Source organism: Trachinotus anak, unplaced genomic scaffold (genome assembly GCF_046630095.1).
Source record: "Trachinotus anak isolate AG129_WGS33_773 ecotype Australia unplaced genomic scaffold, CSIRO_AGI_Tana_v1 ptg000010l, whole genome shotgun sequence".
NCBI lineage: Eukaryota > Metazoa > Chordata > Actinopteri > Carangiformes > Carangidae > Trachinotus > Trachinotus anak.
Window position 1 is genome coordinate 12,604,536 of NW_027273861.1, and position 13,780 is coordinate 12,618,315.

A 13,780-nucleotide genomic window follows, 5' to 3' on the forward strand; every position below is an offset into this window, starting at 1 on the left:
ACAGAAAAAATTATCTTTTGGAGGATGGAATTTAGTGTGTTATCAAACTTAACTTTTATCTGAACGAAATGCCACACAGATTTATTGAAGCTTACAGTAATATGAGTGCAACAATTATGGTCAGAAATGCAATGAAGCTTAAAATATATACAAGATGAAAAGGGTGATTGCGACAACAGACAACACTTTCTATGTGCAATTGACATTTCGTACAGTTCAGTTTCCTGATGGTAATTACTGCTAGACTGTGTTCTGGATGATCAGATGCACTTGGAAGGAGCATTATTTACTTTTAGCCTGAAGTGTGATCCAGAGGTTATCTGACTCAGTTGCCTAACACCACGGCTAATAATCAGGAATTGTTTGGTGAGGTCAGGAGATTATACCAATCAGTATGGTGGCCCTGGAGTCTATGGGAGTGATAAACTTAGAGGGTCAGTGACTGCACTCTCTTACTGTGAGGGCTGATGCTCTGAAGTGCATGTATGCAACTCATCTGTCCCTTGGCTGCCTTTCACTTACAGAAAATGTTTTCTTCCTGTTGCTGACATCTCCTCCTTGTTGTGATTGAGGAGGTGTGTATGAAGGCAACTTGGCTTCCTCAGAGAAATCACATAATCATCATCATCATCTAAAGACTCGACTTTCCTCCCTGTTAAGACAAAACATCTCTCAGACATATCTTGCCTGGGTCGTAGGTTGTTCCCAAAGCGAGGGCAGAGCTGTAACAACCAAATCCTTAAGGGTGTGTAAACAACTACAGCAAACAGATGGTTATGTTTTGTCAAAAGAAAGAATCTCAGGAATAAAATTGAGTTTGTTGTCAAATGAAAACTTGCCAAAATACAATTTAGGGAGAGCTGGAGTTGGCAACATAAGTGGCTGAAGTGGAAAAGAATAAATTAGGAAAGACCAGTCTGGTAAAAAATAGCATTCATGGCCTTAACCTTTTTTAAAGAGATATGTAGGTCTATGTATAAAATGTATCAAGACACAGTTGCAAAGTATGATTTCCTATTGTAATTTCTTCAAGGACATCACATCATGTCTCTGTATAAAGTAACTGTTTGAGACAGAGATGATGACTTTTTGCTGTCTGAAAGTCTGTCCAATTGTAACATCCCCATGTGCAAGTGAGATAATAAACTCGGAGAGACACTCTGAGTGTGAAAAAAACCCCAAAAACACTACAGTCCCACTAGAGATGCAGAGAAGACTGATAAAAGGTGGTGAGAAGGAGAGCCTCCAAGCAAACTGTCATATTTCTTTTTTTCCAAGTGACCTCTGTCTAGCCACTTGACTTGATGAAGTGCTGCTGAGGTGGTTGTCCTTCCAGTCAGTTCTCTCATCTCTGCAGAGGACTGCTGACACTCAGTGACCGTTGGCTTCTTCTTGCCCTTCTTGCCCAGTTATTCAGTTTGGCTGGACAGCCAAATCTTGATACAGTCCTGGTGGTATCAAACCTCAATTGTGCTCATGGAAACATTAAAGCTTTAGAAATGTTTTATACCCTTTCCTGATCTATGCCTCAGCAGTTTTATCATGCAGGTCTAAATAAAGTGTGTTAAACTTCAACGCTTGGTTTTTGTCCTGACATGTTGTTAATTGTGGGACCTTATATACACAGGTCTGTGGCTTTCTAAACGCAGTCCAATCAGAGTTCAGTCAAGTTCTAGACATATATCAAGGGTAATTAAAGCAAACAGGGGGCATCTGACCACAGAGTGAAGCATCACAGCAAAGCGTCTGAATGCTTTTGTAAATGAGAGATTTCAGGTTTTGATTTTTAATCAGTTTAATAAATAATGGACTATTGATTATTGAATATAGATTGATGTGCAAAAATCACATGTGCAAAAAGTGAAAGTGTTACAATGATGATTAGGTGCATGCAGGGATGGACCCAAGCCTCCAAAATTAGGAGAATGCTAAGACTGTTAAGTGAAGTCTACTTGATAAACAGTCAACCCTATATGATTATATGGAGCGTTCATGAATATCTCCACTCAAGGGTAAACATTTATGTATGAATCCTCCTCTCTACCTGTAAGCGATTTGGTCTCTGCTGGGTCAGACTGAGTGAGGAGCTCTGTTTGCTTCATTTAATTTAGAAGGACTCGTATTTGCCCCTGACCTCTGTGCATTTTGGAGCGCTTATGTGACTTTTATCTCATTTTAATTCATAGCTGCCTCTTGCCTTGCAGACAGACTAGAGGCAGCTATGAATTAAGCTGCTTTCTTACTCAGGTCTCCTGAGACAAAGAGACAATTTCAGTGGAGCAGCTAGGTTAAAAAGCCTTGGTAGTTTAAAATGATTAATAATAATAAAAAAAAAAAAAACAGCACAACAAGATAAAATGTGTAATGTAAACATTTTATGCACATCATCATTCATCAACATTTGTGTGGACATCAGCATCACTGATCCTTCCTCACAGAGGACAGAGGCACTTTGATGCCTGATTAAAAAGTGTAAATACTGTGTGTTGATTTGGTATTAACAGAAATCTCTGTAACTCCTGAGGCCTGTTGGTCCACATCACAGTTTATATCAAAATCTCTTTATTCATCTTTCTGAAAACAGAAAATGATGAAAAAAAGGATCAAATACACAGGACAGGTCTCATTTTGAGAATAAATGCCATCAGCAACAAATGAACTGGTAAAACCAGAATCTGTTTTTTTATCACAGTGGCTGCATAGCCTGAGGCTGTTCAAAACAACTACCATCAGAAAAAAACTAAAGGTATGACTGCCTCAATAAAAAGATATTGCTTTGGAACACAGCCCAACACGCTGTCCAAACCAAGCCATCAGGATTGAAACAATTGCCACGGTGTTACAAAGAAACACCACATTTTAATATTTTTGATCCAGCTCAGTAGTGAAATCTGCCATAGGGTAATGAACGAACAAGTAGACGATAAATCTTTCCCACATTTTTTTCTATTTTAAAAGGCCGCTCCAATATGAAACTCCCAATGGATGATAGAACTGAAGCATGAATAAACAGATAAATAAAAAGGCTCCTTATCAATCCTTCTTGTTTATGCTGTATATTGTGGATTTTCATTTTGATTTTTTTAAAACTCTTAATGTTTTGTGTTTCTTATATTGCACAGCACAAAGAAAATGACTTGTGCAGTGATGTCATGCTGTCACAGATACAGCTTGTACTTAGGGCTCCATAGGAAGCTGATAACCTGTTGCTGCAGTGCAAACACAAGCAGCAGGATGATCAAACAACACCCAACGACAGAAAAATGAACAGGGTAAACAGTGCTGGGAGATTTGTTTGACATATGTGAATACAAAATAATACAGGCCATTACAATAGGCTGCTTTTTAAGTAGCGCAATCAGGCGTAATTACATGAATTAATGCCATGCCAAGACAAGTTTCTGAGTGGTTTTCTTTGCAACTCCCAGCCACAGTGTTTTTGCAGGACGCGACAGATGTGTGCAGCCTCTGAGGTGGGTTTGAGTTTGAACTGTTGCATCGCAGGCTGAAGCACGTCTGTGCGCTGCCACCGAAACTTGGCACCAGCTGGTCGCAGACGGAGCAGAGTGGCACAGATCGGTGTGTCTCGGCAGGAGGACTGAGGAGGGCGGTTTCGGGACGTTCAGTAATATTTACTGTCAGGCTGACAAGACATCACTTTTTTTTTTTTTTTTTTTTGCTGACCAACAAATAAGGAAGAGAGTGAGGGGGCTGCCGACTTATGGAGAGTTGTGTGACGGAGGACCAAACTTGAGGTAAGAAATTGCGGCGGATACTCTCTATAATGAACAAAAGAGTCTGGGAAGTTTTTCAGAGTAAAAGTATATTTTTCGCGGGACTCACTAATGCTGACAGTGACGAAAGTGTGCTTCAATTGCACTTCGGTAGTTATGCTCCAACAGCGATGGAAAATACGCGTCACCATCGCAAAGTGCGCAAGTCACAGTCAACACTGAATGTGCACGGTGTCGAGAAATGTTGTAAACACTTTATTATAAAACTGAGTCTGTTACAAGTCAATGAAACTGAGATCTGGTTGAAGTGACCACGTTTGAAGTAAATCTCTCTTTTTCAATTTTAAAAAGCCTTTTCTTAAGCCTCAGAAGTTTTATTCCAAATCAGTATTTTGGTACAAAGAAATAATATAGCCCATCCTCCATTTACCCTCTCTCTCCCTCTCTCTCTCTTCAGATTATATTTCCACCATGTCAACCAATGAGAGCTCAGTGTCAGGCTGCAGATCAGAGGTCAGACCCAACAACAGCACCTGTAACCACAGGGAACTGTCCGTCACAGCCTCAGTCATTTCAATGACCGTGGGCATCTTCTCCAACAGCCTTGCCCTCTTTATCCTGGTCAAATCCTACACCCGCCTCCGCACCAAGTCCAGGGCCTCCTTCCTGCTGTTTGCCAGCAGCCTGGTGGTCACAGACCTGCTGGGTCACCTCATCAACGGCTCCCTGGTGATCTTTGTTTACAGCTCTGACAAGAAATGGGAAACATTTGACCCTCACCGAATTGTGTGCAGCATCTTTGGGGCGTGCTTGGTGTTCTTCGGCCTGAGCCCTTTGTTCCTGGGAAGTGCCATGGCAGTGGAGCGCTGCATTGGGGTCACCAGGCCCATCTTTCACTCCACTGTGTTAGCGCCCCACCACATGAAAAGGCTGCTGGGTCTCACCTGGCTGCTCGCTGCCCTGGTGGCTGTGCTGCCTGTGCTGCTGTGGAGGCCTTACGAGGTTCAGAGCTCCAGGAGCTTTTGCTTCTTCCACATGGAGGAGCCCAAAGAATGGCTGGATGTGTTCCTGCCTCTGCTTTTCTCTCTGCTGGGGCTTCTTGCCCTGCTGCTCTCAATTATCTGCAATACTCTGACAAGCTGCACTCTGCTGCTGTCCAGACTGCGCCGCAAGCATCACTGCAGAGGAACACCTTATCACATAGAGATGATCTGCCAGCTCCTGGCCATCATGTTGGTGTCTTGCGTCTGCTGGGGCCCGTTACTGGTAAGAATGTATCTTCAGCATCTTTAACTTAACCACATGATTTGAAAAAAATGACAGAGTGCAGGCTGACTCTGCAGGAGCGCTTTCAGGTGCTAAGGTCAGCTGAGAGTGGTTCATTTCTTTCTTCCTCATGCCATGAAAATGAGTTGGAACTGCTTTTTAATCCATGCTTATATTGACTGATCTCAATTTGTTAGCAACTACTGATCTATCAATGCGTTCACATCCCTACATGCCATTGCTTTTCTGATCTTTAAAACACATCAGCTAGTTGCCAGTGATGGGGCTTTGATGGATTTTGAGCACAAAGTGACTGTCAGAGGCAGTGAAATGGGTTTTGAAATAAGATAAAAACCTGGTAGGTCCCATTATTTGGGATGTGTGATGAAAACTCAATAATAGCTTCTTTTTTTTTTTTAAAGCAAAAAAAAAACCCAAAAAAAACATACTGCTGCTTTTTCTTTGCAATCTGTCCCTCTGAAGCTCTTACCCGCTTGTTTGTCACAGCAAGACTCAAACACTTAGATCGTTGCTGTGCAGCATTTCCCTCTAAATGAACAAAAAACTGCAGTATGTGCCAACCTCGGGAGCACACCCTTCAAAATATCTACTTTCCTCTGGTTGAACAAGACATGCATTTCAAGCTCTTTCTCCCACTCTACAAATGTGCTCTCTGTAACATGGTCCCTTCATACGCCTTATTACTGCTCCCCAGAGTGCACATATATACATGCCACACTCCTCACAGCCCCACACTTAAATGGTAGAAACACTGATCATATTTGTGGCATAGTTTCTTATGGTATTCTGCAAATAAACTTCAGGTTATTTAAAAAAACGCTTTTCCCCCAGTACTGTCTTCTTTGATGACCAAACATGTTGCAGTGCTCACACAGTACGGAGAGGTTTGAAAAACACCAAACTATTTTATTTTTATTTTTTGAAATTGTGGATAAGCTGCAAGCGTTTGTGTGTTTGTCAAGTGAACATGGTGGAGTGAGAGTATTTTCACATTTTTGATTAATGTCATTTTTACTGTAACAGGACATTTCTCTTCAGTCTAAAAAAAACAGCTGTTTTTTATTTCTGAGTCATGTGAGCGATGCCTGTGTATTGAATCACTGCACATCTGTGGAAGATAATGACTGTCTTGCTCATGAGAAGATGCCTAACGACAGACACCATTCGTCTCCAAAACACAGGCTGGAAAACATAAGTGCTGCTAGAAATACTCTTCTGCGTAACAATGACTAGAAAAGATTATTCCAATTAAACATGGGCATCTCTTACAAAAACACTGAGGGCAATGCAAGGAGAAGCTTTCAATCACTTGGTGAAATTTCTTCAATTAAGACTTAGAGATCTGCATCAATTATGTTAAATAATTCAGTTCAGTGTTACCTAATTTGTCAAGAACCGTCATTATTAATTAGATATGAATCTATTTTTTCTTATGATTTTTCTATTAAGTTCTATGTTGAAGGATTTGTGCACAAACTGCAATGCTGTCTCTTCAAATATCATTTCTGTGGAAGGAATAAATTACTACTTCTTTCACTGTCCATTATTTTATGACCACTCCACCAGATTCATGTCATCATCCTTAGCACCAGCGCCAAAGATGAGCCTGCAGCTGTCACTCTGCTGATCGTGGTTCGTATGGCCACGTGGAACCAGATCCTGGACCCCTGGGTCTACATCCTGCTGAGGAGGGCTGTTCTGAGGAAGATCTTCATGCTGTTCCACTGCTGCTGGCCCTCAACGTCTCATACGCTGCACAGCTGGCAGTGCAACATGCTCCGCAGCTCTGTGGAGACCAGCAACTCTGGTGCCGGTCCGCCTGACTGCCGTTGCCTTGGCGAATTGCGTCGCCCAGATAATGCCATCTTATCGATCACCTGAGCCCTGGTTTGAACGGTTCTGATCGGAGAACAGACAAAAAAAACAGGAGGATGCTGTGAAGCTGTCGAGGAATGAGATCATTTTGAATATTGTCCACACGACATAATGAAGAGTCTGTTTTCATGTTGTCATATTTGCAAATTGATCACCATGAAGTGGTAGTATTGTGGTGTATTGTGTAACGTGGGATTATCTTGTTGTTCTCAACTTTCTGCTGTTTCATGCATGAGCAGCCCGTAACAATATCTGTCTAAAGTATTCACAGTGCTCATAAAATATGACAGAGTTAGGTTAGTTTAGTTATTCCTTTACTGGGCATTTTGTACTCTACCAAGTTACTGTCGTTGTCATCAGTCCTGTTGAAATGTAAATGAAAATCACAGCTGTTACTGGCAGTCGCTCTGGTCATAAACACAGTATTGCTCTGTATTTTTCCCTCACATGTTAATAGTAAGGTGATACGGATTCATCAGCTAATACAGGCTACATGTGAGGTCTGGATTATTATTATGTGAACACCTTTGAGCAGCTTAATGCAGTTTAGGTAGCCTATAGGTTTAGCAGAGCACAACTGTCTGCAGCAGAATATGCAGAATAATGTAAGACAACACTGCTGTAATATGCATCATCAGTTTTGATCAAGAATGTACTCTTATTTATTTAAGTGTTAATTATTGTAACATACAGATTATATCATTACAGTCTAGTCATCTTTTAATGAGAATAATAGTTATATATTTATCACTGTAAACTGCTGATTTATTCTTAATCTATCTATCTATCTATCTATCTATCTATCTATCTATCTATCTATCTATCTATCAATGATGCGATGCTTAAATAGTATGTCATCTCACTCTTGTGAAATCTTTTCAATCTTCAGTCTCTGTGTAATAAAAGTGAAATGTCAAAACAAGTAAAAAATAAAAAACATTACAGAGTAAATTAAATGCTGTTAAATATGTTTTGTTATAATAGGTAGGAGTCAGGGTAAAGTGTGTTAGGAGGGACTATTTTCTACACAAAACATCCTTTCAGGAGAAGGTCTGTTTTGAATAATTAGGGACATTTACACAGTTCGCTTATAATCAGTTATAATTGATCAATTATAATCAGGATGATTTTTTAAAGATAGGCTAATATAAATTGATTACTGTAACTAAATTTGCATTCCAATCATGAAATAAAGTAAAATAATAATAATAATGAAATAACTGGTCATGAGTTACGTGTCTGCAGTCACAGCTGTTACTGCTGCTCCATGGGTTTACTTTATTTTGAGGTGCTTGCACATCTTTAGAAGCCAGCCTTCAACAATAGTAAAGTGATCACAGAATGGACAAGGTTTCTGTAAAGAAGACAAGAAATAAATAGGGGGTGGAATATAGAAAGCAGACATACAAAGGGAAAAACAAAAAGTAAACGTCAAATCAATGATAAAAATCTAAACTTTTAGGATCCACATTACAGTTAACTTATCTATTTTTTGATTAGTTAAAGAATAATGGAACAATAAGGAAACAGCATTAATATTTGGCAAATGTATTATTTTATTGCATTTTACTTTGTACAAGTTTTATAATGCGCGATTTAAATACTAAATTAATTAATCAAAATGTATTTGTTATAATCAAACACTAAATATCTATCATTGCCCTGGGGGCCGTGAAAGTTTTCCACCCTCATTAGAGGATGTTTTGAGTGTACTATCGCTTTATAATGGACCAGCGTTTATTAGTGCGGTTTATGAAGCGTCCTCACGGTGGCAGCACAACTCCCAAAGTCCTCCCAAACGGGCGGAAATAAAGACGCAGAAGAAGAAAACGTCCATATGGTACGTGACGTCACCTCTTCCTCATAACCTCCATCTTTCAGCGGCGCATGTGTGTGTTTGTGTGTGGACGTCTGAGCAGGTTGGTGATGATAAATGTTGATTTGTCGGAGCGGAGCTGTCGGACTGTCTGTGTGTGTGTGTGTGTGTGTGTGTGTGTGTGTGTGTGTGTGTGTGTGTGTCTGTCTGTCTGTCTGTGTGTCTGTCTGTGTGTGTTCAGTCTGTAAGGCCCCCGTGTTGTGTTTTCATCTCTGCGGTAGCTAAACACACACACACACACACACACACACACACACACACACACACACACACACACACACACACACACACACACACACACACACACACAGAGAGAGCAGGTTGATCAGAGTTGCAGCTCGTCCCAGACATGCCTGCAGACCTCTTTGTCTCCTCTGTTGCTCTGTCTCGTCGGTAAAAGTTGTTCCTCCACATTGAACCAGCTGAATCTCTGCGTCCTGCTCAGCTCATGTTGTTGCTGCAGCTCTCAGCCGGCAGGGAAAACAGCAGCATGCTGGTCGTTTACCTTCTTACACGTAATTTTAATTTCCTCATCTCCTGCATCTCTCTGTAGGTGAGAACATGAATCAAGAGAAACTGGCAAAACTTCAAGCCCAGGTCCGGATAGGAGGAAAGGTGAGTTGACACCAAGGAAGTGGTCCAGGGTTTTGAATGGGAAGGTGTAATGTTAACTGAGCTGGGACATGCTTGGCATTTAGCGAGTGTGTGTGTGTGTGTGTGTGTGTGTGTGTGTGTGTGTGTGTGTGTGTGTGTGTTCGTTATGTCAGATAAAGAAAACCAGACATCTGTCCCATTAAAGTGAGGTATTGACATTGCTATAAATAGTGATGTGTTTTTTGTTTTATTTTTTTACTTGTTTTTAATTTAAAGTTTTCAAACAGCGTTTCCTGAAATGTACAGTCAGATTAGGGTGGTGTCATGATAGATTTTCAGAACAGCAACTGTGTCTTAAATTGAGGCTCACACTGAACCATTGCATATAAATTGATTATTAGAAGTTAGACAGTGGGAATTCTTTGTTTGCTACTTTGGGTCCATTCATCCTGCTCCTTCCCACCTGCTACACTACAGAGATGTACAAAGTGTTCTTGGTTTGTTTATAGCTATAATTAAGACCTATTAAAATATAACTTTTAAAACTGCATCAAATGATGCTGTCTGTAGTGCCCAAACAATTACTCGACTAATAGATTAGTTCATCTACAGGTGACTATTGTGATAGTTGATTCATTGTTTCATGCAAATACATTATCTGATTACAACAGAAGACATCATTGGGCATGATCATTTTTCCATTATGTGGACTAAACTATTGCTACATATTAAGTGATAATGAAAAGAATTGTGAGTTGGGGCAACCTGATATGTGAATAGTTAGGGCGCATACCACAGAGCAGCGAGTCCCAGTTAGACTCCCGGCCAGCCAGACCATTTGCTGCCCCTACTCTCTCCATGAATTTATTGTCTGTCTATAATGGTTCTATCTTATAAAGGCAGAAAATGGCCAAAAACATAACCATTATTATTATTATTGTTATTATTATCGTTATTGTTATTGTTATAGTTAGTCCCTGCCATAATTCAAGTATGAATTGGTATGCTGTGGTGTCATCATGATGTATTTTTATTTACAGCAACATGAATACAGGTAAACAGTGTTTCACAGTGAGCTTAACATTTCCACTTCGAAATGATTATAGCTCTTATTAAGAAATTATTCTAATATAATATTTGAGTGTTAATAAAACAACAGAGGCTGGTTCATGTAAAGTCATTATTTAGCTGAATAATACAAAACAAAAGCTGCTGTAGGTGGAGACATGTCAGCTCAGCTCAAAGACCGACAGAATGTGCAATAAATTGATTTGTAAGTGTTGAATCAACTTTGTATCAACTGATAAAAAAAAAAAAATACATTTGTTCAACATGTAGCCTTTACCATAACCTCCTGTTTCTTCCTCCTGGTGCTGTCTGAGGCCTCTGTCCTCTTTGGTTTCAGGGCTCTGCGCGCAGAAAGAAGAAGGTGGTTCACAGAACTGCAACAGCTGATGACAAAAAGCTTCAGAGTTCATTAAAGAAGTTGGCGGTCAACAATATAGCAGGAATTGAGGAGGTAAATTGGTATGGATCTGCTATGCAAGGGAATCTTAAACGTTAACACACCTTTTGGTAGACACATGTGATTGTGTGTGTGTGTGAGTGTGTACCAAGTGGTCCTCTTTTCTCAGGTGAACATGATCAAGGACGACGGGACTGTGATCCACTTCAACAACCCCAAAGTTCAGGCCTCTCTGTCCGCCAACACCTTCGCCATCACGGGCCACGCTGAGACCAAGCAGCTGACAGAGATGCTTCCGGGCATCCTCAGTCAGCTGGGGGCAGACAGCCTCAGCAGCCTGCGCAAACTGGCGGAACAGTTCCCTCGGCAAGGTGGGTGTGCTTGTCGGCGCTGTCGGACCCGTGACATTTCAGAGTTCATATAAAAGAGGAGGGGGAGAAGTTGTGTCATAGTTGTGCACCGAGTCTTGATTTGAATCAGCGAAAGGTGAGAGCAAACTGATGAAAAATATGGATTTCCGCTGCTAAGAAAGCGAAGCGGGAAGGCACATCGGTGTTGGAAAGTCCCGTTTTCACTGCTGTGAAGGAGACGGTTTATATTTTGCCTTTTAGTTAAGATTAGTCACTACCTGTGACTAAACCACCACAGCCACAGGCCTAGGAAAGATGAGTTCGTACAACACCTCCCTTGTGCTTTGGGATGATTAGGGTGGTGTGCATTTACATATCTGTCTTGTGTGGTGCAGCTGGGACATCACGTTTATAAATACAGCAAGCTTGATACTATGGGATGGGACAACTTAGTCTGATGTCCTGTTCTTGTACAAAAATAATTATTGCAAGTAGAGGTTGAGTTCCTCATGGGTAAGATGCTGAGCTGTCGGGAGCAGGTGTTGTGAGTGACGGGCCGGGTACTGGTGTAAACACAGAGGAACCAGCCAGTGACCAGACAGTAGTTATGGTGCTACCTGTTGGCTGAAAAAAAACCTGGCTCCATTTCTCTGTCGCTCTCATGAAACTTTCTCCCCTTTTCCATTAAAGTCTTTTTGAGCAGTTTTTATTGAGGGTCTATAGATAGAGGGTGAGGTGTGTTGTACAGTTGTAAATAGCTTTATTGGACCAGGGATTATTGCATTATATGCAGTAATGTCAGAAGAGTGAGGGTATGATGCAGGTCGCAGCACCGCTGTCTGCGATGGTCACTGACAAATAGAAAGGTGAAGTTTAACATCACACTGTAATCTGTGCAGTAAGTTTTTCCTCTATTGGGTTTGTAGTCCATGTTTCGGTTAAAGCATGGTGATGGTTCTTGCTTCTTTAGGACCAAGTTTGTCTTTGTTCATCAAAAAATAGGGTTTGTGTTATTCTGTATATTTCTTATTGACAAGAAACCCCATGAAACTACAAAAACCAACAATTTGTCAATATCTCCAAACTTTCACATGTCCCCAGCCTGCCACAGCCACAAACCCACTCATTCCTCCTGAAACCATACAGCGAATGTTTGAAAACAGGGCACAATTGTATAGTTTCATTTTGAAGGGGTTAATAGTGCCCTAACAAAACCGGACACTGTAGTTTTTTAACAAACATTACTCAAACACTAGTAAATAGTGCTTTTATCTGGGACTGTTTCCAGCTGTGGATTAATACACATTTGTTGCCATTGTGTCAAAATGGACTACAGTGCCGCTGTTAGTCATAATGAGGGAAAATGTCACCAAGGAACAATGGAGCTCTATGACCCAGAGGAATAAGCTGTATCAAGCTTTGGCCACACAGACAAAACTCATCACCAGAATAAATAGTTTTTGATTTTGGTCTTTCAAATCAAGGGATTTGTTGACGCTAAGAAAAATATAGGCCATCACCAGACTTTGAGAAAATATTACATACCGGGTTACGATCATTTATAAGCCAGTGATAAAGCTATAATATGTCTCTTTTATTTGCACGTTTCATCTCAGCTCTCGACAGCAAGGCTCCAAAGGCAGAGGACATTGAGGAAGAGGACGATGATGTTCCAGGTGTGGACCATTTGATTCATAAAAGTCAGATAGTTAAATACTTGTTTTGTCTACACGTGCATATTAAAACAATTTTTTTATAATGCGAAACAGGAGTTGACCATTAAAAATGTATTTTTAGTGTATTGTTTAGTTACAGTACATCCACTCTGTAGAAGTGGTAATTTGTCTCCAGGAAGAAAAAATAAATTCAGATGATCGTGGCAGAGTAAATACAGTATCAAGCAAAGCTGTTTATTTTTTATGATATAGTAATTCACATCATGGTGTTGTTTCGCAGACCTGGTGGAGAACTTCGATGAAGCTTCAAAGAACGAGGCAAACTGACGCACATGAGGTTCACGCGCAGGTGGACTGGACTGCAATGAAACGAGAAACCTGCTCCGGTGTTTTTAAGTCTAGCTACGCAGACATATCAGACACTATCCCCACAAAACCAGAGACTTTTATACTTTACAATGGCCCAAGGATGTCCTCCTCAGACTGGCTTGTGCACTTATAAAAGAAATAGTCCCTCCTGGTAAACGGTCAAAGCCCTTCACCACAGTGTCAGTCATCAGGATTACAGTGGTCATTAAAACTAGTCTTAAGATCTTTTTTTTTTGTTTGTTTGTTTATGAAACAAAATAAAAGTGATTTAACATTTTTTAGATGGTGCTGTGGTCATTGAGAAGATTCTGATATTGTTACTGATTCTCATTCAAATGGATGTTATGCAGTTTTGCTTGGAAATAATCCGCTACCACTGAGATGCTGAGACCTTACATATTTCCAACAGTATGACATGCATAAAGGCATGTTTTGTTTTTTTTTTTTAATATCTGGCACCGTAGCTCTGTTGTCTTGGCTTGCTCCATGTTCTGCTGGCTGTGTAGACGGCAAACTGGGGAGGGACATTTCTGCACACCTCTTGAGTTTCCTCA

The 13,780-nt window shown here is 40.6% G+C and overlaps 2 protein-coding genes across 2 annotated transcripts; both read left to right on the forward strand.

The window, feature by feature from the left end:
• The first annotated feature begins 3,481 nt into the window (after positions 1-3,481).
• On the forward strand, positions 3,482-7,847 carry ptgfr (prostaglandin F receptor (FP)). The gene is made up of 3 exons (XM_071486688.1): positions 3,482-3,755; positions 4,192-5,000; positions 6,588-7,847. The coding sequence occupies exons 2-3, from the start codon at positions 4,206-4,208 to the stop codon at positions 6,900-6,902; spliced, it is 1,110 nt and encodes a 369-aa protein (XP_071342789.1). The 5' UTR covers positions 3,482-3,755; positions 4,192-4,205; the 3' UTR covers positions 6,903-7,847.
• Positions 7,848-8,731: 884 nt separating this feature from the next.
• Positions 8,732-13,503, forward strand: btf3l4 (basic transcription factor 3-like 4). Its single transcript, XM_071487619.1, has 6 exons — positions 8,732-8,815; positions 9,326-9,387; positions 10,772-10,885; positions 11,001-11,202; positions 12,798-12,857; positions 13,138-13,503. The coding sequence occupies exons 2-6, from the start codon at positions 9,334-9,336 to the stop codon at positions 13,182-13,184; spliced, it is 477 nt and encodes a 158-aa protein (XP_071343720.1). The 5' UTR covers positions 8,732-8,815; positions 9,326-9,333; the 3' UTR covers positions 13,185-13,503.
• Positions 13,504-13,780: the final 277 nt, after the last annotated feature.

Excerpts from the sequence above, each read along its gene's own strand:
- ptgfr (XM_071486688.1), top strand. The coding sequence starts at position 4,206 with ATGTCAACCAATGAGAGCTCAGTGTCAGGCTGCAGATCAGAGGTCAGA. Across the intron at positions 5,001-6,587 it reads TCTGCTGGGGCCCGTTACTG|ATTCATGTCATCATCCTTAG; the intron begins GTAAGAATGTAT and ends CCACTCCACCAG.
- btf3l4 (XM_071487619.1), top strand. The coding sequence starts at position 9,334 with ATGAATCAAGAGAAACTGGCAAAACTTCAAGCCCAGGTCCGGATAGGA. Across the intron at positions 9,388-10,771 it reads AGGTCCGGATAGGAGGAAAG|GGCTCTGCGCGCAGAAAGAA; the intron begins GTGAGTTGACAC and ends CTTTGGTTTCAG. Across the intron at positions 10,886-11,000 it reads ATATAGCAGGAATTGAGGAG|GTGAACATGATCAAGGACGA; the intron begins GTAAATTGGTAT and ends CTCTTTTCTCAG.